General features: G+C 42.8%; 1 protein-coding gene across 2 annotated transcripts; it reads left to right on the top strand.

The window, feature by feature from the left end:
- The first annotated feature begins 19954 nt into the window (after positions 1 to 19954).
- On the top strand, positions 19955 to 24994 carry LOC105482108 (cyclin dependent kinase inhibitor 1B). Of its 2 annotated transcripts, none has more exons than XM_011742057.3 (3): positions 19955 to 20974; positions 21487 to 21616; positions 23697 to 23832. In XM_011742057.3, the coding sequence occupies exons 1-2, from the start codon at positions 20476 to 20478 to the stop codon at positions 21606 to 21608; spliced, it is 621 nt and encodes a 206-aa protein (XP_011740359.1). In that variant the 5' UTR covers positions 19955 to 20475; the 3' UTR covers positions 21609 to 21616; positions 23697 to 23832. The 2 variants fall into 2 exon arrangements, with proteins under 2 accessions (XP_011740359.1, XP_011740363.1); XM_011742061.3 differs by having other exon boundaries at positions 19966 to 20950; positions 23697 to 24994.
- The last annotated feature ends 1249 nt before the right edge of the window (positions 24995 to 26243 follow it).

Below are 26243 nucleotides of genomic sequence, written 5' to 3'. Positions count from 1 at the left end.
GTGTCCCGGTTCTCGCCGCCCCGAGCGCCTTGGTTTGGTCCCTTGACGTGTAATTCATAATGAAAGTCATGTTTTCATTTGGGAACACGGATCGGAGGTTTAAAACTGGACAGTTTAAGTGTCAACTTGAGACCAAGGAAAATAATGGTAGTGGAATCGGTGCCTTGTCAGAGCCGTCACCGAAGATGTTGATAATGAACCTGAGGAAGACAATAGCACCACCCTGACCAGAACTAAAATGTGGCATTTAGCCACAGTTAATCAAACTCATAGGTGGTATTTAGTTACTTTTTTAGAATGTAGGCCCAGTTATGGTAAAATGCAAGTAAGACCAAACCTAAGTTCATCTTGCTGGAGCAAACCTCGAGCAGTACCTACATGATTTAAGACTGACTTGAAGCAAAGTTTAAAAAAAAAAAAAGGCAGCCATGCAAATTTTGAAACTTAGGGACGACTCCAGAAGCATTAACCCAAGAAAGCACAAACCAACAAACAAATTTTTGAAATGGTTTGAAAATATCTTCAAAGGCAGTTTCAGGTGGCTTAGAAGAGGATGTTGCTTATAAAGTGAAATCTGATGGAAACTTGTTTTACAGATATGACTGGATTCGTTTGAAAACAAAAAGAGGCAGGCAAACTGACTTTTTAAAAAGCATTTTTATGGAAGGATTTCTAATGATACATTTTAATGTGCTCAAAAACCAACCTTAAATAACTGGTAGATTTAGCCAAACCTGGATCATTATTATCTTAGAGTTGGATAAAAGCATAAATGTTAACAATTTGTCAATTTTATCGGACTCTGTTATGTTTTTGAATGGTGAATTTGAAGTCTTCAACTTGTAACAAGAAATTTTCTACAAGGAAAGTGGGATTTTCAAGAGATATGAAATTAAGCAGTGAATAGGTATGGACATGTGAGCAGATGGAGCCAAATTTTGAAGGCTTTCGATGTGCCCAGCATCGGTCACAGAAAATCCTTTTATCTCAGGAAGCTAACCTCTGGATTTTCTCATGTTCAATATGATAAAATTCAGTAAATCCAGCTGTTTGAATACCTTTTAACACAAATTTGTACCAAAGTGGGAAGTAACTTTAAAATTCCGCTCCATTATCTAGGGGTACTCTGACTTGGTTAAGGTAAGGTGAAAATCGGTTTTCCAAGCCAATATTGAACTGGCATTTTCATCATGAAGAAAATATGCAGATAAAGTGAATGGGTATCTTGTTCACTTTAATGATTAAGACTAACTCAGCAAGCTGGCTTACTTTGTCAAGGCAAACAACCAGTATTAAACAAACTGAATACTCTCATTGCACATAATGAGAAGGCTTGAATGAAAATTAAGTATGTGAGTGGAAGAGCTGATAAAGAACAGTGACTTCTTTGAGACTCCTAGTTCATTTACATGTGATGAAAATTATAGTGTAAGAATAGTAAGTTGTCAAATAAAACATTTTTCTTCACTGAATAAAAATCTTTGGTGAGTAATAGAAACTGACTGATGGATTGGTAATTTAGTCTGCCCTATGACTCAGAAAATATACTTACCAAAATTTCCATTATCGGTAGCTGAAAAAGTTAATCATGCCATTTCTTTAGCCAGTATTCTGGGCATGCTCCCCTGTGATTACCCTGATACTGTAAAGTAGTGAAAAAACTGATGCCATCTGTATCCACGTATTTATGTGAATCTGAGTTCTCGAATTATTGTGACCCCAGGACAAACAAAAGAAATTGCCAAATAACGAATCTGATATGCATCCCTAATTACTCAAACTTGGTTGAAACAACACAATGTAACCTTACTTATTAACTGAATGATAGGACATTTTTTTCATGATAGATAACTTAAAGCATTTTTTTTTTTTTCTCGAGACAGTCTTGCTTTGTCACCCAGTCTAGAGTGCCATGGCTCGATCTTGGCTCACTGTGACTTCTGCTTCCTGGGTTCAAGCGATTCTCTTGCCTCAGCCTCCCAAGTAGCTGGGATTACAGGCGCACGCCACCACGCCCAGCTAATTTTTTGTATTTTTAGTTGAGACGGGGTTTCACCATGTTGGCCGGGCTAGTCTCGAACTCCTGACCTCGTGATCTGCCCACTTTGGCCTCCCCAAGTGTTGGGATTACAGGCATGAACGACTGTGCCCAGCCCAATTTATGTAGCATTCTACAGTCACTCCTAACTAATGCATAGAGAAGAGTCTGGGAGATAGGGAATAGGGAAGGTGAAGAATTTGGCTTATCATAGTCAGTATGAGCACTGAAATTAACTTAATCCCCAGGGAAGAGAAAGAATGAACTTGGCCAGGCGCAGTGGCTCACACCTGTAATCTCAGCACTTTGGGAGGCCAAGGTGGGTGGATCACGAGGTCAGGAGTTTGAGACCAGCCTGGCCAACATGGTGAAACCCCATCTCTACTAAAAATACAAAAAATTAGCTGGGCATGGTGGTGCGCACCTGTAATCCCAGCTACTTGGGAGGCTAAGGCAGGAGAATCACTTAAACCCAGGAGGTGGAGGTTGCAGTGAGCCGAGATCATGCCATAGCACTTCAGCCTGGGTGACAGAGCAAGACTCTGTCTCAAGAAAAAAAAAAAAAAATTGAAACATACATATTAGGGCCAAATTGCAGGGTTTGTGCATGAATCCCTAATGATAAGCCAAATAAATTTTGCTTACTTTTAGCTCTGCACTCAGGTCTTAAGTATTGGGGCTAATTCAGTACTCTTGTCATACCTAAAGAAAGTATGTTTCTGCTGGCACAATTCCACGCCTATAGTCCCAGCTACCCAGGAGGCTGAGGCAGGAATATCCCTTGAGCCCAGGAGTTCAAGTCCAGCCTGGACAATATAGCAAGACCCCATCACTAAAAAAAAATGTTTCAATCAGAGGGAAGAGAATCATTAGCATGAGAGGGGAAAAGGGAGAAAGAAGGGCAAATTTGGTTTGTGACTAGTCAAATAATGCCCATTGAGGACATCTCTGCAGATGCACTGTACTTCCTGCGAGGGAACTCTGCCCTTGCCTCCATCTACTGGCATGTTTGCATGGCTGACTTCATTCCATTTACATCTCTGATAAGGAACGATACCTTTATGGTCTGTTAGCTTCAATGTATTAAAGAGACTATTATCATAGTCACAAGATAGCTGCCACAGTTCCAAACATCATGTTCTCATATGAAATGTTTCAAATAGAAAAGAGAGTACAAGCCAAAAAAGCTTTTTTTTTTTTTTCCTTTTTTTTTTTTTTTTGTAAAGATGGGGTCTCATTATGTTGCTCCTGCTGGTCTTGAACGCCTGGCCTCAAGCAATCCTCCCACATCGGCTTCCCAAAGTGCCAAAGTGCTGAGATTACAGATATGAGCCACTGCACCTGGCCAAAAGCTTTCTTTCTTTTTTTTTTTTTTTTTTTTTTTTTTTTTTTGAGACGGAGTCTCGCTCCGTCGCCCAGGCTGGAGTGCAGTGGCCGGATCTCAGCTCACTGCAAGCTCCGCCTCCCGGGTTTACGCCATTCTCCTGCCTCAGCCTCCCGAGTAGCTGGGACTACAGGCGCCCACCAGCTTGCCCAGCTAGTTTTTTGTATTTTTTTAGTAGAGACGGGGTTTCACTGTGTTCGCCAGGATGGTCTCAATCTCCTGACCTCGTGATCCGCCAGCATCGGCCTCCCAAAGTGCTGGGATTACAGGCTTGAGCCACCGCGCCCGGCCTACAGTGGCATGATTATGGCTCAGTGCAGCCTTGACTTCTTTGGCCCAAGTGATGCTCCCACCTCAGCCTCCCAAGAAGCTGGAACCACAGGCACACGCCACCACACCTGGCTATTGGTTATTGTTTTGTTAGACTTTCTCATAAGGGCAAAAATGTTTCCCATATGATATTACAGACTTCCATTTATTTCTTATTGCCCAGAACTATGTCATATGACTACCTTTAGCTTCAAGGGAGGCTTAGGGAAGTATGTACAGAGAAAACAAGCATGTTTTTTTAAATGGTGCACTAAAAATAACAGGACTTGTGGGAAATATAGGGTTAGAAGCAGATCACTCAAAAGTCTTGCAACTTTGTTAGTTGAGGGCTATAATAATTACTATGCTAATAAAAAACTAACACAATTAAATTCCCTCTGACACTTGTACTCAATATCACAGTCATCCTTTAGGGCCATGCTGTCCAATACAGTAGTAACTAGTCATGTGTGGTTATTGAACACTTAGATGTGATAATCCAAATTGAGATGTGCTGTAAGTATAAAATATACACATAAGATTTTAAGAGTTTAGTATAAAAATAATGTAAAACTCTCAAAGTTTATATTGATTACATGTTAAAGTGTCACTTCAGCATTTCTTTTTACTTTTACTTTTTAAAAATGTGGCTACTAGAGGCCAGGCATGGTGGTTCATGGCTGTAATCCCAGTAGTTTGGGAGGCTGAGGTGGGTGGATCACAAGGTCAGGAGATCGAGACCATCCTGGCTAACACGGTGAAACCCCATCTCTACTAAAAATACAAAAATTAACTGGGCGTGGTGGCAGACGCCTGTACTGCCAGCTACTCGGGAGGCTGAGGCAGGAGAATGGCATAAACCCGGGAGGCGGAGGCTGCAGTGAGCCGAGATTGCACCACTGCATTCCAGCCTGGGTGACAGAGCGAGACGCCATCTCAGAAATAAATAAATAAATAAATGTGGCTACTAGAAAACGTAAATTGTCTTATGTTTCTGTTGGACAGTGCTGCTTTAGTTTCTTGAATCCTGGGGCACATGATTCTTCCTTGGATGTATACGCCCTTGAGGGTAGTAATTCCAATTAAGAGCAGTTTCATCAAAATTAAAAATCTGATCGAGAATTTTGCCTTTTTTATCAATAAGTTTTCCCCCAATAGGGCAAAATGGTTTTGCACCTTCATTTAGACTTTGCAGTTTTACCACAGAACTTAATGTTGTAAAAACTATTGAAGCCACCAAACAAGCCTCTATTTGCACCAAAGGAAGGCATTCTTACAGAATTTGCTGCTTTTTTTCTTAACATCTTTATATGTTGCTAAGGTTTTCTCTTTAATTGTGAGAAGCTTGTCCCTGCTTGCCCCAAAATGTTAGTGTGCTGGGAAAAATAATGAATGAAGCAATGTAATTTCTGAATTATATTGACATTATCTCTCCATTTGTTGGTTGCCCATTAGCTGATAATGACTATATCTGGCATATAAAGCTTTTATTGTGGGAGATAGGACTGCCAGTAGACAAAAGGGAGAGAAAATCCTAATCCTATAATTTCAAAGAGTTGGTACCCAATTATGGGATATTTTGGACAGTGTCCTTTCTATTCACCAAGTTAACATTTAGTTAATCGCCCCATTTGATTTACTCAATTACCCCTTTCTCTCAGCTAAAATCTATTGAGTTCTAAAGACCCATTTCAAAGGCCAGGCCAGGTGGCTTATGCCTGTAATTCCAGCACTGTGGGAGGCCAAGGCAGGAGGATCGTTTGACTCCAAGAGTTAGAAAGCAGCCTGAGCAACATGGCAAAAACCCCACCTCTACAAAATACGAAAACTTTAGCTGGGTGTGGTGGTACGTGCCTGTAGTCCTAGCTACTTAGGAGCCTGAGATGGCAGGATTGCTTGAGCCTGAAGAAGTCATGGCATAATCATGGCACTGCACTCCAGCCTGGTGACAGAGTGAGACCCTGTGTCCAAAAAAAAAAAAAAATAGACAAAGGCTATCTCTTCAGTAAATCTTTTCCTGATCTCTCCTATAGAACCTTCATAGCATTTTACTTGTATCATCTTTTTATAGAACACATATTTGGCATTATGTTTATGTTATTGTCTGATTTTTATATGTAGAATAATATTTTTAATTTGCATATGTAGAATAAAGTTCCTCCCACTGAAGACAGTGATTGTATTTTATTCACTTTTCAAAATTCCTCTGATGAGCAGCCTTATGGTTTGTACAAATTAGACACACCTAAATATTTGTTGAATTTAATTGTGCTGTATCCTAAAATAATAGAATATTAATAGACTAGAATAAATAATATATTTCTAAAATATTAATAGAATAATAGAACCTTATTCTGTTAGCAATAGAATAACTAGATAGAATATTTCTAAAATTCTAAATACAAATTGGTATTTGACTCACATCTCTAGTGCTTAAAGTGCAACAGAATATAAAATAGTGTTATAAAGTCAGGCTAAACATGTTAGAGTATGTACTGGGGTTTTTTTTTTAAATTATGTTAAGTAATTATGATTACATCCATGGTAAATATGGACCTGTGATAAATCTAGATCCATATAGTGATGACTCACTTTAAAAGACCCTGGTTTTCTGGATCTCCCTTCTCCTTTTACTCATTGCCTTCTCCTTTTCTTCCTCTGTTTCAAACTATGTTTTCATTATTTCTCTGCCTTGATAATCACTCAAAACAAATCAGTAAGGGATATTTAACTTTTAAATCTAAAACGTCATAGTCACATTTAAAGTCCTGAGAACACAGCATTCCTGTCAAATAATGGTTATAATGAACTTAGTAATTATTAACCCTGGCCCTCTAATTACACTATTCTATACCCCAGTGATAAAGGTGTCAAAAAATGATGATTTAATTTTGTTCTGGTCTTTTCACTTGGATGTACAGTATACTGACATGAATCTCATTACGACTGATAAACTGAGCTTGGATAGAAGAGCTGTTAGGATGACTTAGGTGCAAAAGAGAATCTACTGTTTAGGCAATCAGTATACAGTTTCCTTAACTTTTCTTTTTTTTTTTTTGAGACGGAGTCTTGCTCTGTTGCCGTGGCTGGAGTGCAGTGGCGCTTTCGGCTCACTGCAACCTCCGCCTCCCAGGTTCAAGCAATTCTCCTGCCTCAGCCTCCCAAGTAGCTGGGATTACAGGTGCCTACCACTACACCCGACTAATTTTTGCATTTTTAGTAGAGACGGGGTTTCACCATGTTGGCCAAGCTGGTCTCAAACACCTGACCTCAGGTGATCCACCCGCTTCGGCCTCCCAAAGTGCTGGGATTACAGGCGGGAGCCACCGCGCCCAGCCTCCTTAAATTTTCTATAATTTATTTCCGTTTTTTGTATGATGTTCCTATGCTTTTCCCACAGAGCTAGGAGCCCCACAAAAATACAGACTTTGTCTTATTTGCTTCTGGTGCTTGCTTGTTTCTATAACTCCAGCACTCAGCACAATGCCTGACACATTGTAGGTAATAAAGGATACATACTGAATAAATGGAGTACACCTGGGATCAAGTATCACATGTTCCAAATGAGCTTGATTGAGGTTAGATTACACTTATATTGGACATGGAAAGGATCTAGTACCTAATTTGAACTTGCCTCTATGTCTGCGGCATTGGTGGTTGGGTAAGGTCTATTGGTTGTGAGGCACAGTCTCACTTGTTACCACAACTAATATATGGAGTATGCGTGAGTGCATGTTCATGTGTGTAAGAGGAATCTTAGCTGTATTGCGAAGTCCTAAGGACATGAAAAGCCAAACTATGGGACCTTGAAAGGTTCACAGGTAAATGGTAATCAAAGATTCCCAAGGTCTGTGAATTCTAGACATCTTTGCCATAGAAGGCTATGGCCCCTCGCTCCAGCATATAGTGATTCTGCTGGTCCCTCCATGTCTTCTCAATGCACCTGTCTGTTTTCTTCTTACTGTACTTCCTACTTCTTACTGTACTTCCTAGTTCTAATTCTTGGCTTAGCTAATAACCATTTTCTTTCTTTTGGGTAGAGCAGTGTGTACCAGGCCCCATCATAAACCATAGTGCTGAGTCAGGAGCCCAAGCTAGTGGCTTGGAGGTGGAGTACTTTCTCTCGGAAGGGGCTATAGACTTTGTAAGTTCCGTGACTGCCATGTCTAGGATTCCTAATACCGTGCACTGGGAGCCATCTCTGGGATCTTCACTAGAACCAGCTGTACTTGCCAATCATATCTACTGGGTGCTAATTACCTACTTTGCAGTTATTTTGTTTAGAGCATTAGAATTAGCCTCATTGGAGGATCCAAAAAAGATTAAAGACTATATAGATTTATATCTAAAGTCAAGGTGATTAAGTCATAGAGACAGTGTATGCGTTGATGTGTATGTGGCGGGGGAAGCACTTTCTTTTTTTTTTTTTTTTTTTGAGACGGAGTCTCGCTCTGTCGCCCAGGCTGGAGTGCAGTGGCGCGATCTCGGCTCACTGCAAGCTCCACCTCCCGGGTTCACGCCATTCTCCTGCCTCAGCCTCCCGAGTAGCTGGGACTACAGGCGCCCACAACCGCGCCCGGCTAATTTTTTGTATTTTTAGTAGAGACGGGGTTTCACCGTGGTCTCGATCTCCTGACCTTGTGATCCGCCCGCCTCGGCCTCCCAAAGTGCTGGGATTACAGGCGTGAGCCACCGCGCCCGGCAGCACTTTCTGAAAGAGCTATGTTTAGTGGGAAAGGATCAAGTTTAGGTTATTATCTTGACTTTGCAACCAATCGTGTGTGACTATAGAGAAGTCACCTTTGATCTTTTGTTCTACTTCACTTGTTAAGGGTTGTAATGCTTACCTTGACTGTATAGACAACTGTTAAAACACTATCATAAAGCCAGGTGTGGTGGCTCACGCCTGTAATCCCAGCACTTTAGGAGGCTGAGTTGGGCGGATCATTGGTGGTCAGGAGCTTGAGGCCAGCCTGGCCAACATCATGAAACCCTGCCTCTACTAAAAATACAAAACCTAGCTGGGCGTGGTAGTAAAGGCCTGTAATCCCAGCTACTCGGGAGGCTGAGGCGAGAGAATCGCTTGAGGCAGAGGTTACAATGAGCCAAGATCGTGCCACTGCACTCCAGCCTCGGCAACAGAGCGAGACTCCATCTCAGAAAAACAAAAACACAAAAAATACTATCATAAAATAATTGTTAAATTCAGATTATTGTGTAAGGTATGAAAATGATACAAAAATGTTTAATAGGTAAAAATCTATGCAAATTTAGAGTTCAATTAAATTTGGTGGGGATTAAAACTCTTGTGTATGCATTTGGAAAAGTAATAAATACGGTTGTGGTTTGGAATAGCTGTAGGATTGGGGCTGACAGTTCTGGCCTTGTGCTGCCCTCCTGTGCTGTTTAAATAGCACAGCAGGTCAATTACATTCCTGCTTCATGAATGTTCCGAATTGGGGGAGGGTAGTCGATCTCATTACTAACCCTCTTCTGTCCTCCTGTGGCCACAGAGCGGCTAACTATTTGGATGTTTCTGATTCTTCAGTAAAGGAAGTGAAGGAAAACTACTTGGAAACATTCTAGGTCAGACAATCTAATCCTGAGTTATGGAAAAAGGCAACTCATTGCAAATTGAATTTGACATTGGAGATATAATTGATACACAATCTAGAAGATCCTGAGCAGATTATCGAGGTTTGGTGTTTTTCTCCATTATTACAGCATTGGGAAAGGCTCTTTGTCAAGAATAAATAGAAATGCATTTTTTTTTTTTTTTTTTTTTTTTGAGATGGAGTCTCGCTCTCTCACCCAGGCTGGAGTGCAGTGGCGCGATCTTGGCACGTGCCTGTAATCCCAGCTACTTGGGAGGTTGAGGCAGGGGAATCGCTTGAACTTGGGAGGCAGAGGTTGCAGTGAGCCGAGATCATGCCATTGCACTCTAGCCTGGGCAACAAGAGCGAAACTCGGTCTCAAGGAAAAAAAAAAATTGCTGAGAATTTACAATAAAGCCTTACACTGTTTATTTGGTTAATAAGATAGTCTATTATGGTGGGAACAGAAGATGCTGTTCTACAGTGATTGATTTTCTAAGAACACTCGGCAGTTGAAATGTGGGACTCACAAGTAAAGCTAATTCTTTGCTAATTCTCTTAGCATATCCTGCAAAAGTGGTTACTTTCGAAGATAAGGTCATTTGTCAGCATGGCAATTTTTTTTTTTTTTTTTTTTTTGAGACAGGATCTTGCTTTGTCGCCTAGGCTGAAGTGCAGTGGCATGTTTACAGCTCACTGCAGCCTTGAACTCCTGGGTTCAAGAGATCCTCTCACCTCAGCCTCCCCAGTAGCTGGGACTACAGGCACACACCACCACATACCCAGCTAATTTTTGTGTTTTTGTAGACACGGGGTTTCACCATGTCTACAAGACCCGGGCTGGTCTTGAACTCCTGGGTTCAAGTGATTCTTCAGCCTCCACCTCCCAAACTGCTGGGATTAGAAACATGCGCCACCAATCCTGGCCAGTGTGACAATTTTTTGATGACAGTTAAGAAAAGATATTGAAAGAAACAGTGTAAAAGCAGACAATGAAAGAGTGGAGAAAGACAGTCAATCTGTGGCACCTTTTTAATGTGCTTGCTTCCCCATCAGCCAGCCCTCACCTCGGCCCCAGCCTGGCCTGTTGCCAGACTGGTTTCCTGATGGGAACCCATCTACCCTCTGCTTAGACTAGGAGTGTGTGTGCATAATTTATTCATGTGGGTTTACAGCATGCATACACATGACTTTCTCTTTTTAACCCATCCCAGTCGGGCTTTCACATCTTTACCAAGACTCCTCTTATCAAGTCATCAATGACCTCGATGGCCAAATGCAATGGTCAGTTTTCAGTGTTTATCTTACTTGACCTGTCAGCAGCGTTTGAATCATTTGATCATGCTCTCCTTCTTGGAACACTCTCTTCACTTGATCCCTGGGTCACCTCTCTCTTGGCTCTCCTCCACTCTACTGGGGGCTCCTTCCCTATCTCCTTTATCTAGATACTTCTCATCTGGATTTCTAAAAGTTGTAGTACCCTAAGGCTAACTGCCTAGGTATTTTCTATGTCTGAACCCACTCCCTTGGTGATCTTATCTAGTCTCATAGCTTTAATATCATCTAAATGCCAAATATTTCCAAATGTGTATCTCCAGCACAGACCTTTCTACCCTGAATTCCAGACTCATATATCCATCTGCTTACTCAACATCTCCATTTGGATGTCTATGGACATCTCAAACTTAACATGACCAAAACAAAATATGTTCATCTCTCAATCAACCCCATCTCAGCAACTGGTCATACCTTTCTTCAGTTGCTTGGAGTCATCATGAACTCTTTCTCACACACACAGACCATTTCCAAATCGTCAGCAAATCCCATTGGCTGTATTTAAAAAAAAAAACACTATCAACTCTCTATCCTTCTTTTCATGTACACTGCTGTCACCCTAGTCTGAGGCCCATGACCTCTTATCTGGATTACTGTATAGGCTGCTATGATACATAGTCTCCCTACTTCTCTCTTGCTTCTTTGAAATACTTCTTACTCAGCAAAGTGACAAAAGTTACCCGAAGTCAGATAACAAAACTCTCTGCTCAAGGATGACGTACTTCAATTGGCATAAAATCAGTCTTTACCATGGCTTATAAAGTTTACATGATTGGGGTCTCTACTTCCTTCCTCTCTGACTTCATCTCCTACTCCCCAGCCCCCACTCACCATGTTTCCAGCTTACTAGTTCCCTTATAGTCCCTCAACTATCCCAGGCACATTCCTACCTCAGAGCCTCTGGATTTGCTATTTGCTATTTGACCATGTAATTTTGTGCCTGCAACACAAAATTACATGGTCCATGCTCTCATTCCATTCAGGATTGTACTCAAATATCACTTTATTGAAAAGTTCTTCCTTGTTCATACAGCATCTGCCTTCGTTACCCTCTGTACTCTTAACTAGTTGATTTGTCATATTAGCACTTACAGCAACATGACATATTATGCTTATTTATTTGTGCATTGTCTGTCTTCCACACTTGAGTGTAAGTTCCGTTTCATGACAGCAGAGACTTTGGCTATCTTTGTTCTCTGCTGTGTCCTCAGAGAGTCTGGCATCTGGTGAGGGCTCATTAAGAATGTAATGAATGAAGAAATGAACAAATATTGATGTGGATAATTATTCCGAGAGTTGGTCAAGAACAGCAAGTGGGTAGTTTCCAGTTTTGTTTTACATGGAAGCTTGTATAAACGGAACACTAAGATCACAATCAGGGAAAATGTTCTCCTTTATGTCTTCTCAATGTAAAAAATAGAACCTAGTTGAATATGGTGGATTGGTAATAAATATGTTTATTGTTCCAAATTCCATATTTTATTTATTTATTTTTTTAGGGACAGGGTCTCACTCTGCTGCCCAGGCTGGAGTGCAGTGGTGCCATCATAGTTCACTGCAGGGTCAAACTCCTGACCTCAAGCGATCCTCCCACTTTGGCCTCTCAAAGTGCTGGCATTACAGGCATGAGTCACTGCACCGAGCCCAAATTCCGTAGTTTAGTCATACAAGTTGTCCACTTATGTTTTAATCATGGAAATTAGATTATGTGTGTGATCATGAATCCAAGTTTTGCTATTTATTTATTTATTTATTTATTTATTTATTTATTTATTTTTTGAGGTATGGCCTTGCTCTGTCGCCCAGGCTGGAGTGCAGTGGTGCAATCATAGCTCACTACAGCCTCAACCTCCCTGGCTCAAGCGATCCTCCCACCTCAGCCTCCTGAGTAGCTGAGACTCCAAGCATGTGCCGCCATGCCCAGCTAATTTTTAAATTTTTTGTAGAGATGGGGTCTCGCTATTTGCCCAGGCTGATCTCAAACTTCTGGGTTCAAACCATCCTCCCACCGTGGCCTATTTCCTATTCTTATGATGCTGGCAATGCTGGTAAGCTTGCATTAGTTCATTACATTTTACTTGGAAATGAAAGTTTTCATCTAAGTAAAATGCCTGATGTATTTTTTTCTTTAAATTCTGATCCCACTAGATTAGTTTTAAACCCTTCCTGAATCTAATTTTTTCAAGGATGCCATTTTTCCAGGCATTTGAATTCCATTTTCTCTAGAGCCTTTGTTTTGTGAATAGTGCATTCTAAGTAAATTAAACCAATGAAGCCTTAGTGATATAACTGCAAACCCATCAAGTAACTGCATCTTCTACAATGGATTCTGGACTCAGCTTAAGAAGGATTAATAGGTACACTAGTTCTAGTGCCTTCTCTGCTCTCTTTTGTGGCATTGGAACACTCACTTCTCTATCGCAGGGCTTCATCTGCAAGAGAGGATAATAGCATTTGCCTCACAACTGTGGTCTTATGAGGATCAAATGTGATGACACCAAGGAACCTGCTTTAAAGTATTTAAAGTGGCCAGGTGCGGTGGCTCACGCCTGTAATCCCAGCACTTTGGGAAGCCGAGGCTGGTGGATCACGATGTCAGGAGTTCAAGACCAGCCTGGCCAAGATGGTGAAACCCCATCTCTACTAAAAATACAAAAATTAGCTGGGTGTGGTGGCGCACACCTGTAATCCCAGCTACTTGGGAGACTGAGGCAGAGAACTGCTTGAACCCAGGAGGCAGAAGTTGCAGTGAGCTGACATCACGCCACTGCACTCCAGACTGGGTGACAGAGCAAGACTCCGTCTAAAAAAATAAATAAATAAAAATAAAGTATTTATTCTTCACCTTCCCTATTCCCTATCTCCCAAACTGTTCCATATGCATTAGTTAGGACTGACTGTAAAATGCTATAAAAAATTAGCCGGGTATGGTAGCTCATGCCTGTAATCCCAGCATTTTGGGAGGCTAAGGCAGACAGATCACGAGGTCAGGAGATTGAGACCATCCTGGCAAACATGGTGAAACCTCGTCTCTACTGAAAATACAAAAATCAGCTGTGTGTGGTGGCACGTACCTGCAATCCCAGCTACTCAGGAGGCTGAGGCAGGAGAATTACTTGAACCTACCTGGGAGGTGGAGGTTGCAGTGAGCTGAGATCGCGCCACTGCACTCCAGCCTGGCGACAGAATGAGACTCCATCTCAAAAAAAAAAAAAAGACCCAAAATGTAATGGTTCAACAAAATAAAGACTTATTTTTTCTCCCAAATCAGGTCAGGGACCCAAGTTGAAGGTGGCTCTGTCATCTTCAACATGTGGCTTCCAAGGTTGCTCTAGTATTCACCTTTCCAGCCCATGAGAAAGGGGAAAGAAAATGGTGGATTCTGAGGGGGGTCACATGACAGGTTTCATGCACGAGGCCTGGAAGACACATACCACCTTTGCTTACATTCTATTGGAAAATATTTCATCATAAAGCCACGCCTAATTGCAAAGGAGACTGGGGAATTTCATGTTGCTGGGCAGTTGTGTGCTCAGTTATAATTCTGCTACTGGGAAAGAAGGCAACAATGGATTTTGATGGACTGGATCCATCAGTACCTTGAGAGACTGAGGTAGGAGGATAACTTGACTCCAAGAGTTCAAGGTTATAGTCTCTCCTACATTCTCCTTCTCTGTTACCTCAGTTAATGGCATTATTCTCTCAAATACCCAAGCTTGAGTCCTTAAATTTGTCCTCCCTTTCTCCATCTCTCTCAATCCTCTTATCTGTTCCAACTACCTAAGTAACCCTGCATTTGTTCCTTGCTTTCCATTTCCTCTATAGCATGACTTAAATCCATTGTATCTGTTTGAATAACTCATCATCCTCCAGAATTACCTCCCTGTGTCAGTCTCTCCAGGCTCATCACAGCCATCCTTTACTCTGCCGTCAGACACTACTTCCAAACACAAAGATCTGCTTGTCCAAGACAGCCTGGGCCTCTTAACAGGCACCTCCCGACTCACAGTCAAGGCTGGAAGCACCATATAAAAAGCATCTGCAGCTACACCTTTGCGGCTCAGGAGATTATGGCAGACTGCCTCCTGCCTTCTCTGCCAAGCCGTGTCCTCCTGGGCTCAGGGTTCTCCGTCTCACACTTGAACTCTGCCCATCTCCCCACATCCCTCTGGATGAACACCACAGTGGGACTGTCTGCCCAGCTTTTCATTTAGCCCTGTCCCTAGACACTGTCTTTCATATCACCCACAGCCCCATCTTCAGCAGGTCACCCCATCTCACAAATCCAAACTCCAGAGCTCCAACCCAGGCCCAGGGCCCAGGCTTGCTTTTGTTCAGGAGGCAAGTTTGGACACTGATCATTCTCTTCACTAAAAGCTCCATAAGTTCGCAGTACTTACTGAGCAACAGATTTTTTAGCATGCCATCCATGGCCAACCACTGTCTGATCCCATCCCCACTTATCACCCCATCCTTATAATCATCTTGACATTTTCTTATTCTTCAAGATCTGACTCATATATCACTCCTTCCACGAGGCCTTCCTCTTTCTCCTTGCTTTGTACTTCATAGCATCATGTTTTTCTATGTATTGCTTTCTACCTCTAGTTTATTTGAGACAATGTCTTGCTCTATCACCCAGGCTGGAGTGCAATGGCATGATCATAGCTCACTGCAGCCTCAACCTGGGCTCAAGTGATCCTCCCACCTCTGCTTTCTGAGTTGCTGGGGCTACAGGTGCAGGCCACCATACCTGATTCCTACCTCTGGTTTTTGTGCACATGGTATGTACTCCGCACAGGCTAGGACTGTGACAAACATTTCTTCACTTCCCACATTGCTGAGAATAATGCCTTGGACAATACCTTACACATGGTATTGATCACTGTTTAAAATCTACTAATGCCCCAATGGCTTTCCATCTCACCAGGTCAATAATAAAAGCCCTACCTATGCCTACCTAGTCCTATCTGATCTGATGTGGTTTTTTTTTTTTTAAAGACAGAGTCTCGCTCTGTCTCTCCCAGACTGGAGTGCAATGGCACGATCTTGGCTCACTATAACCTCCACCTCCCAGGTTCAAGCAATTCTCCTGCCTCAGCCTCCCAACTAGCTGGGATTACAGGCATGTGCCATCATGCCCAGCTAATTTTTGTATTATTAGAAGAGACAGGGTTTCGCCATGTTGGCCAGGCTGGTCTTGAACTCCTGACCTCAAGTGATCCACCCGCCTTGGCCTTCCAAAGTGCTGGGATGATAGGAGTGAGCCACTGCGCCCGGCCCTGATGCTCCTGTTACCACTCCCGACTTGCTCTGCCCTATCCTCTGTGGGCCTCTCTGCTGTTGCTTGAACACATTAGGCAAGATCCCACCTCAGAGACACTTGGTTTGCCCTTCCCTTTACTGGGATGCTCTTTCCCCAGTATGGCTGCTCTCTCATGTCTTCAGGGCTTCTCTCAAAGGTCGTCCTTTTTTAAAAAAAAAATTAATTTTTTTAAATTAATTTTTTAAATTAATTAATTAATTAATTTTTGTGAGATGGAGTCTCACTCTGTCGTCCAGACTGGTGTGCAGTGGCAAGATCTTGGTTCACTGCAACCTCCGCCTCCCGGGTTCATGTCATTATCCTGCCTCAGCCTCCTGAGTAGCTGGGATTACAGGCCTGCACTACCATGCCCAGCTAATTTTTCTATTTGTAGTAGAGATGAGTTTCACCATGTTGGCCAGACTGGTCTTGAACTCCTGACATCAAGTGATCTGCCTGCCTCTGCCTCCCCAAGTGGTGGGATTACAGATGTGAACCACCGCGCCTGGCTTGAAAGGCCACTTTCTCCATGAGGCCTTCCCTGACCACTTATTCACATGGTGATCCTTGAAACACTCCCTTTTCCTCCCCGCTGCCTATTGTTTCTCCATAGCATTTTTCACCTCCTTTCACAGTATATATTTCTTTCATGTGCTGTGTTCATTTTCTCTCTCCCCTCCCCCTTTTGGAATGTCAGCATCATTCTAGTTTAAATCTGTTTACTTCTGTGTTCCCAGAACCTAAGGATAATGTCTGGCATAGGGGAGGCACTCAACAAATATTTGTTGAAAGAAAGAAGGAATAAGCAAATTAATAGAAGGTGCTCCGTAAATATTTGTGAAATTGAATTAAAAGTGTCAGAAAGAGATGGCTGTGAAATTCCCAAAGTCTAAAAGTATGTGAGCTTAGAAGAATGGTGGAGTTGAGTGCTGCCTCATTATAAACATCCTCGAGGAAGGACTGAAACTGTGTGCTTGCAGTGGGAGGGGCAGCTGGGCAAGGAACCGTGAACCTTCGCGAAACATTTGGGGCTCCAGTGAGAGCGCTGCATCTGGGAGCTGGCGATGCCGGCGGCTTGTTCATCCACCCAATCCGAACACTTGTCTATGACACAGGTGTTTTAAGTTATTTTGGTCTTTGCCTCTCTCCTCAGCTTGTGAAGGTTACAGAAATCTGGGATGGCTTATGGGCTGCTTCTCAGCCCTAAGTAGGAAAACAGCAGTGAAAATGGCAACCAAAACATCACGCAGGACTGGGGGTCTTGGGGAAACAGCTCACTTTAGAGCAGTGCAGTGTAGAGCTTTCCGTCTTCTACCAGGGTCCACCTTTTAACACTTTATCTGAAAATTTTCCCCCTGGCTTACTCGCTTGCAGCTGCCCACTTTGCAGGAGGATGGTGCTCTGATCTCTACGCTCCCTGTTCCTTCGGGGACTCCATAGTATTTTTTTTCACGCTTCTACAGCAGACGCCTGCCTTCTCATTATTTGCTGTACAGATCTCCGGTGCCTTGACTGTAAACAAAACACTTTAGATCATTGTGAGGTGGATGTAAGCACAGCCTTTCTGCTGGCAGCCAGACTTCTTAAGGTGGCGTGACTGTGACTTGCTTACTTTTCGAGATTAACAACAACAAAAAAGCGACAAAATAGTTCTCCTACATATTAGTTGAAAGATTCAGCATGTAAAGGGGATCGAAGTGTTAATTTTCTACTTTCATATAAGACATGAATTCCATGAGTAAAATCAAACTTCTGTGGCAAGGTGAAATACTCTAGAATGTCTCCATTTACATATGTGTGGTAGTTTGGGTGTTTATGCATGTGGATAGATGCACATATATAGAGTTCCTGTGTTGTCTAGCAATTGTTTTAAAATTTGGACAATTATCTAATTTCGGGAGTAAGGTATAAATTATGGTAGGGAGCCCTACCCTAATTTTCCTGTCCCTTCTCCCTTAATCTTCAGTCCAATAAATTGACAGCCTTAAAAGTAGCAAAAATAAAGAGGATGAGACCTCTTGCTTGATCCTAGGTGAATTCTTTTCTGTCAGTTAGGTAGGAAGTCCTGACTTGAAAACTAGTTCTGGGCACTGCCTCCTTTACTCTCCCTGGATATCACCCCTGTCCTTCTAGAGCCTATATTTTAGTTGAACTAGTGGATGGTGATACCAAAGGCTCATGACAGCTGCATTTAAATATCAGTGACCACAGGCCACATCAAGGAAACATCTGCAGGCAACCCAGGGCCTGGGAAGGAGCCATTTTGAGTCACTTGTAAGACAGCAGGACCTGCAGACTATAGCACAATCAAACCCAGATAAAACCCTGAACCAGTGAGAACCATTAGGAAGGAAAGGAACAGAAAATGAACCAACTTGAGTGTTACGAGACCTGCATCTAGTCCTGACTCTGGTACCAACCGAATGTATGTCCCTGGACAGGAAACCTCTCTGAGTCTCAATGTCCTCCGTGGTAAAGAGGAGAGGGTTAAACCACAGGGTCCCGAAGGTCCCTTCCAGCTGTCACATTCTGGAGTGTATGAGATGAGGTAGGCACACAAAGTGGACAAACAAGATGTGGCTAAGAAAACAAGCAACACATGAAGTTCATCTGTAGCATAGGTGCATAAGAAAACTTTGCTGCTGTTTAAGGTTAGAAAGGAAGGTTGGTTTCCAGTAAAATGCATTAACTTTGGCTCAAACCAAGATGATGGGTAGTGGGCATGGGGGTGGGGAGGCAGTTGAAGATCCACTGAGCTCTTGGGGCAGCCCTGCTCATCGTCCTACTTTACCTTCCACCACGGTGCTCAAGCCCACACTGAGAGAGAAATTTCCAGTTGCAAAAGGGAGAAGAGAAACGCTGGAATACTAGCATCGGACGTTAGGACATAGATGTGGTGGTTTTAAAAATCATTTCATCATCTGGAGTTTGACCCCGAGGGGAGTCTTTTCACTCTTCAGCCCTCTGAAAGCATTCACTAGCATCTGAATATTGTTCTGAGTTTGTTGGAGCAGTGAAATCTGGTGAGAGAGAAGGGTGGAGGAAGGAAGGAGCTGTTGTATTTGGCGGCTGGAGTCAGGTAGAGGAAACTGCTACAATCCCGGGAAAGAACAGAAAAGTAGAAAGAGACGAGTTCCCACACGCAGCCAATGTCCATGGCCTTAACTGTGCTTGGGAAACAAGATCCTGGGCCAGGGGTGTACCCTCGTTTTTCAAAACTAAATGTGTCTGAGACAGCTACAAAGTGTATTAAGGGACTTGAGAGACTACTTGAGTTTTTTTTTAATCTTGAGTTCCTTTCTTATTTTCATTGAGGGAGAGCTTGAGTTCATGATAAGTGCCGCGTCTACTCCTGGCTAATTTCTGAAAGAAAGACGTTCGCCTTGGCTTCTTTCCTAGGCCCCCAGCCTCCCCAGGGATGGCAGAAACTTCTGGGTTAAGGCTGAGCGAACCATTGCCCACCGCCTCCACCCACCCCCAGCTAAGGCACGCCGGCAGTGGGGGCGCCCAGCCCCCCAGCAAACGCTCCGCGGCCTCCCCCGCAGACCGCGAGGTGGGGGCCATCGGGGAGGGCCGAGCTGGGGGCAGCTCGCCACCCCGGCTCCAAGCGAGCTGCCGGAGATCTTCGCGGTCCTCTGGTCCAGGCCCCGGCTTCCCCCGCGAGGAGCGGGAGGGAGGTCGGGGCTTAGGCGCCTTTGCGCACCCGCCAGTGCAGCGCCGGGCCCCGAACCCCAGGCCCCGCCCCAGGTTCCCGGCCGTTTGGCTAGTTTGTTTGTCTTAAATTTAATTTCTCCGAGGCCAGCCAGAGCAGGTTTGTTGGCAGCACTACCCCTCCAGCAGTCACGCGACCAGCCAATCTCCCGGCGGCGCTCGGGGAGGCGGCGCGCTCGGGAACGCGGGGAGGCGGCGGAACCGAGCCGGGGCCACCTTAAGGCCGCGCTCGCCAGCCTCGGCGGGGCGGCTCCCGGCGCCGCAACCAATGGATCTCCTCCTCTGTTTAAATAGACTCGCCGTGTCAATCATTTTCTTCTTCGTCAGCCTCCCTTCCACCGCCATATTGGGCCACTAAAAAAAGGGGGCTCGTCTTTTCGGGGTGTTTTTCTCCCCCTCCCCTGTCCCCGCTTGCTCACGGTTCCGCGACTCCGACGCCGGCAAGGTTTGGAGAGCGGCTGGGTTTGCGGGACCTGCGGGCTTGTACCCGCCCGGACTCGGACGGGCTTTGCCACCCTCTCCGCTTGCCTGGACCCCTCCCCTCCCCGCCCTCCCGCTCGCCGGTCCATTTGATCAGCGGAGATTCTCGGCGGCCGTGCCGGGGCTTCCCCGCAGCCCCTGCGCGCTCCTAGAGTTCGGGCCGTGGCTTGTCCGGATCTGTGTCTTTTGGCTCCGAGGCCAGTCGCTGGGCTTCCGAGAGGGGTTCGGGCTGCGTAGGGGCGTTTTGTTTTGTTCGGTTTTGTTTTGTTTTGTTTTTTTGAGAGTGCGAGAGAGGCGGTCGTGCAGACCCGGGAGAAAGATGTCAAACGTGCGAGTGTCTAACGGGAGCCCTAGCCTAGAGCGGATGGACGCCAGGCAGGCGGAGCACCCCAAGCCCTCGGCCTGCAGGAACCTCTTCGGCCCGGTGGACCACGAAGAGTTAACCCGGGACTTGGAGAAGCACTGCAGAGACATGGAAGAGGCGAGCCAGCGCAAGTGGAATTTCGATTTTCAGAATCACAGACCCCTAGAGGGCAAGTACGAGTGGCAAGAGGTGGAGAAGGGCAGCTTGCCTGAGTTCTACTATAGACCCCCGCGGGCCCCCAAAGGCGCCTGCAAGGTGCCGGCGCAGGAGAGCCAGGATGTCAGCGGGAGCCGCCCGGCGGCGCCTTTAATTGGGGCTCCGGCTAACCCTGAGGACACGCATTTGGTAGACCCAAAGACGGATCCGTCGGACAGCCAGACGGGGTTAGCGGAGCAGTGCGCAGGAATAAGGAAGCGACCTGCAACCGACGGTAATGACCCCTTCCCAACCGACGGTAATGACCCCTTCCCAACCACAGAAAGTCTGTGTCTGGGGCCCCGCTTTGCCTGCTGGAGGGTGCTAACCTTAGCTTGCTTTTCGGCGTATTCTGATTTAGCTTTGGGAGAGCGAACTTTATTGGTCTTAGGTGTTCAGTGCTACCTGGCCCACTGCTTGTCTGTGACAATTTTAAGTCAGAAACTGGAAATGGTAAGATCCGATAATTTCCCTAACTTAAGACATCGCCGTCCCTCCCACTAGCAACCCCTAGGTATGTGACAAAGTTGGGATGTTTATCAACGGTCCGCCTCCTGGCTAGGGAGAGAGCTCTGGGGCGGAGAATGCACTTTCTTCTTTTTGAAAACAACCTCATTTTGTGTCCTTAAAGGCTACTGAGGATGACGGATCCTGGATTGTGGGTGGAGGGAGTGGGTTTTTCGTCCCGCGACTATTGGGCCAACTTCTGCCAGCCATTGTTTTTTCTAATAAAGATTGTGTGTTCTTTTTAAAAATTTCCTCTGCTCTTAGATTCTTCCACTCAAAACAAAAGAGCCAACAGAACAGAAGAAAATGTTTCAGACGGTTCCCCAAATGCCGGTTCTGTGGAGCAGACGCCCAAGAAGCCTGGCCTCAGAAGACGTCAAACGTAAACAGCTAGGTGGGTTGATCACTAAAGGAGCACGTACTGAAACCCGGGGCCATCAGACCTCACGATACCTGATCTTGCTGGTTGCTGGCAGATTACAATCTTTTGGGGTTTTGTTTTGTTTATACTTTCGTGAGGTCAAAAAAGTAGCAATGGGAAGGTTGGGGATACTGTAATTCTTCTATGCCTAGAGATACTTTCTCTTGAAACAGTAGACCAGAGCAACTACTTGTAACCAAGGCCCCATCGGGTAAGAAGGTCATTTCCCTGTGAGTCCCACTAAAACATGTTGGGAACAATAGGTTCTTCGCCCATCCGAACAAGAACTGGGGTACTCCCTCAGTCCCACTTCATGAGAATTCATTTCCCAGAGGTTCAGCTTGAGTCAGTAACAGATTTTGAGCCATACATGGAAAAATGGCAAGTACATTATTAAGTTTCAATTTTAAGGGGGAATGTTTGGTAGAAATTGCTCACCTTTGGTTATGCAAGGGATTAGAGATGTCAGTGGGTGGTATGTTGTGTTCTTTGACATTTTCATAAACTGTCACTTTCCTTTTTGCTCCTAAGTTTGGAGAGAGAAGGAACCAGTATTTGCAAAAACCAAAATGGAAAGATAAAAAACATTACTAAAGTTTCTACAGAATTTCTGGTAACACTGAAGTTGCAAAGCAGAAGTTAAATTAACTCTCGTCAGTAAGCAATCCAGGAACACGTCAGCCAGTGTATGCTAATTGTGCCGTAACAGGGTGATTTGGATATTTGTAGGGGAAATGGGTAGTAAATATCAAGACTGGTGACCGCAGGTCAGCCCAGCACAAAGGAAGTGGAGATTTTTCCATGCACAAGAATCTGATCACTGTAAATAGCTAATTTGAATAATTCAGTCCCCAAATGTACATGGATTGGCTATTCATAATGATCGAACTACATATATTAATAGTTTGTTAGCTTCTTATAGACCAAGACTGACCTCTTTATTTTCTAAAGCACACACGTAGCTTAGCATATGAGGCGATCTTAATATTGATGTTAACTTTTTAAATCCTCATTTATAAAAAATTTTAAAACAACAGGGATTACGGTGGGATTCAGGTGTGTTGTGTCTTTAAATTGTATATGTGACTTTACATATCTTATATTTTTCAGAGCTTATACAAAACGGCACTATAGAACCTCTATTTTATAGCACCATGTGAAGTGGGAAAATCAGGTGAAAATTTCCCTGAAGCAACCTTAACACACGCAGCCCTTGTTGGTTTGTGACTTGTGGCCCAGCTTATCAGATGAGCCACGAGAATCGGACCTGGATTTTGATCTGGCCCCCGTTTTGACATGCAGAGAGGCATTTATAGCATTTAGTAATATTGCTAGTTCAAAGAATACTAGAAATATTAGTAAGAACCTATTCAAAAGTATTCATGAGTATTTTCTGCATATGAATAAGAAATTAGAATATTTTGAAAATGATGTTAATAAAATTTTCTTCTGGAAGGCCCTTATGATTTTTATTTCTAATCATTTTTCAAATTTAGAAAATTTAATCTGTCACAGGAGTAGAGAAAAAAATTCTAAATTTTTAAAAAATTTAGAAAATTTTTACTCTTAAGTATTACAGTTTCCTAATTTTCCTATTTATTTCCCACTTGTCTTTGACCTAGATTCTTTAGGGTTTCTCAACCTCTGCACTACTGACATTTTGGGCCGAATAATTCTTTGTTGTAGGAGGCTGTCCTGTGTGTTGTAGATTGTTTGGCATTATCCCTGGTCTTTCCCACTAGATGCCAGCAGCATCCTCCTCCCACAGTGTGACAACCTAAAATGTCTCCAGACATTGCCAAATGTTCCCTGGGGAGCGGGGGCAACATTGCCTACTGTTAAGAACCACTACTCTAGACAAAAGAACACAGCACAGAAGAGAGGAAAAAAATCCAGTTAAGAGAATGTTAGGTGGAGATGACTGTAGTCATCAAACTTTTTTCCTCATCAAGTATTTCCAAGCTAACATAGTGACAAAATAATTCCTCTACTCTATTGGTAACGTTACTCTAATGCTTTTCCTTTAATTTTTCCGTTTTGTTTTCTTTTGCAGAATTAAGAATATGTTTCCTTGTTTATCAGATACATCTTGATCTTGATGAAGCAAGGAAGATATACATGAAAATTTTAAAAATACATATCGTTGACTTCATGGAATGGACATCCTGTATAAGCACTGAAAAGCAACAATAACACTAAAATTTTAGGCACTCTTAAATGATCTGCCTCTAAAAGCGTTGGATGTAGCATTATGCAATTAGGTTTTTCCTTATTTGCTTCATTGTACTACCTGTGTATATAGTTTTACCTTTTATGTAGCACATAAACTTTGGGGAAGGGAGGGCAGGGTGGGGCTGAGTAACTGACATGGAGGGGGATATGAAGAGCTTGCTTTGATTTGCAGCAAGTAGATAAATATTTGACTTTCATGAAGAGAAGCAATTTTGGGAAAGGTTTTGAATTGTTTTCTTTAAAGATGTAATGTCCCTTTCAGTGACGGCTGATACTTCATTTAAAAAATCACAAAAATTTGAACACTGGCTAAAGATAATTGCTATTGTTTATTCTCATTTGGGAGATCTGGTGATCTCCCAAGTTTGTTAAATAGCTGCATATGGCTTTTTTAAAAAAGCAACAAAAACCTATCCTCAGTGCCCTCCCCAATCTCTCTTAAAGTTGGAATTTACCAGTTAATCAGCAGAATGGTAATCACTCCAGGTAGTTTGGGGCAAAAATCCGAAGTGCTTGGGAGTTTTCAATGTTAAGAATTGACCATCTGCTTTTATTAAATTTGTTGACAAAATTTCTTCATTTTCTTTTCACTTTGGGCTGTGTAAACACAGTCCAAATAATTCTAAATCCATCGATATTTTTAAAGATCTGTAAGTAACTTCACATTAAAAAATGAAATATTTTTAATTTAAAGCTTCTTTGTCCATTTATCCAAAGGAAGGTGTTATTTTTAAAGGAAGGTTCATGTAGAGAAAAGCACACTTGTAGGATAAGTGAAATGGATACTACATCTTTAAACAGTATTTCATTGCCTGTGTATGGAAAACCTTTTGAAGTGTACCTGTGTACATAACTCTGTAAAAACACTGAAAAATTATACTAACTTATTTATGTTAAAAGATTTTTTTTAATCTAGACAATATACAAGCCAAAGTGGCATGTTTTGTGCATTTGTAAATGCTGTATTGGGTAGAATAGGTTTTTCCCCTCTTTTGTTAAATAATATGGCTATGCTTAAAAGATTGCATACTGAGCCAAGTATAATTTTTTGTAATGTGTGAAAAAGATGCCAATTATTGTTATACATTAAGCAGTCAATAAAGAAAACTTCCATAGCTATTCATTGAGTCAAATTGTAATGTGCTTTACCAAACGAGGTATTTGACTTGGCATTCTAGTCATGTTTAAACAAATGTAAATGTGAAATGGCAAATATCTAGGTAATTCAGGCCCACAACTCAGATGGTGTTTTATGTAGTCTGAATGTAGTTAGCAGTTAGTATTTTCCACCTAGCTCTGTGTGGGTGGACAAAACTTTAGAAGGTGAAAATGGAAAAGCTACATTTTCATATGAATAAGGTTGTCAAAGTCTGCATTAGTAAAAATATTTATGTCTTCTAGGATATGAATGTGTCAGAACCAAAAAATCCTTACATAAGTGTAGACTGACACACATGCAGGATTGAAAATGAAAGTAACATGGTGACTTCTCTAAATTCTTTACACATGAGAAGTGTGAGGAATTAAAGCAGTTGTTTGGACCATCTAATGTATAAATCTTGTTTAAAATATTCAAACATGGGCCCTCAAGAAATTGGTGTGCACTCTAGGTAGCTATTTTTGAAATTTAACTGGTCATATAAAAATTATTTTAATTTCCAAATACCCTTGTTATAATCTACACAACCAAAAACTGGCTAATGTAAGTAACCAAATCTGAGAGTTTTGAGTCTCCATAGCCATACAGCAGATATATATTTTTTACCTAAGGAAAAAAGTGTAAGACGATATTTTAAAGTCAGATAACTAAAATGATTCCTGTAATTCCACATTCTCAAAAGAAAATGTGTTTAAGGTGTAATAGTAAATTATTCTAGGACTTACTCTAGTAAGTGGGTAAATCGTAAAAATCTAAATTTGGGTTAAATTGTTTCGCTCAAATATCTACATTTCCATTATCGTACCCCAAAAGGAGCTCTCAAAGAATAGTTTGAACAGTTTTTGACCCGAAGATTTTTTTTTTTTTTTTTTTTTTTTTGAGCAGGTTGGACTCTTCGGCTCCCTGGAAGGGAAAAATAGGTCCTTTAGTGGCTGGGCTACGTCTTTCAAGTAGGTATTATTTTAATGAAAGACTAGAGGTGTTTTGTCATTTTGTTGGAAACTCCATCCAAGAGTGTTTTTCGAAAACAGACTGAGGGAGCAAGAAAAACAATTCGAAATAGGGAGGAAGGAGTGGAGGGTCAGAAAATAATGAAATTAAAGTTCCTCTGAGTAAAAGAAGATAATTCAGAAAGTGTCTCTAACAGAGGAAAAAATATCGCCTGGATTGCTGCAGGCACCCCAGTCTCCTTTCCTAAAGAGGTCTCTT

Source organism: Macaca nemestrina, chromosome 10, assembly GCF_043159975.1.
Source record: "Macaca nemestrina isolate mMacNem1 chromosome 10, mMacNem.hap1, whole genome shotgun sequence".
In the NCBI taxonomy this organism is placed as follows: domain Eukaryota; kingdom Metazoa; phylum Chordata; class Mammalia; order Primates; family Cercopithecidae; genus Macaca; species Macaca nemestrina.
This window is presented reverse-complemented; position numbering and strand designations above follow the sequence as displayed.

Excerpts from the sequence above, each read along its gene's own strand:
- LOC105482108 (XM_011742057.3), top strand. The coding sequence starts at position 20,476 with ATGTCAAACGTGCGAGTGTCTAACGGGAGCCCTAGCCTAGAGCGGATG. Across the intron at positions 20,975-21,486 it reads TGACCCCTTCCCAACCGACG|ATTCTTCCACTCAAAACAAA; the intron begins GTAATGACCCCT and ends CTCTGCTCTTAG.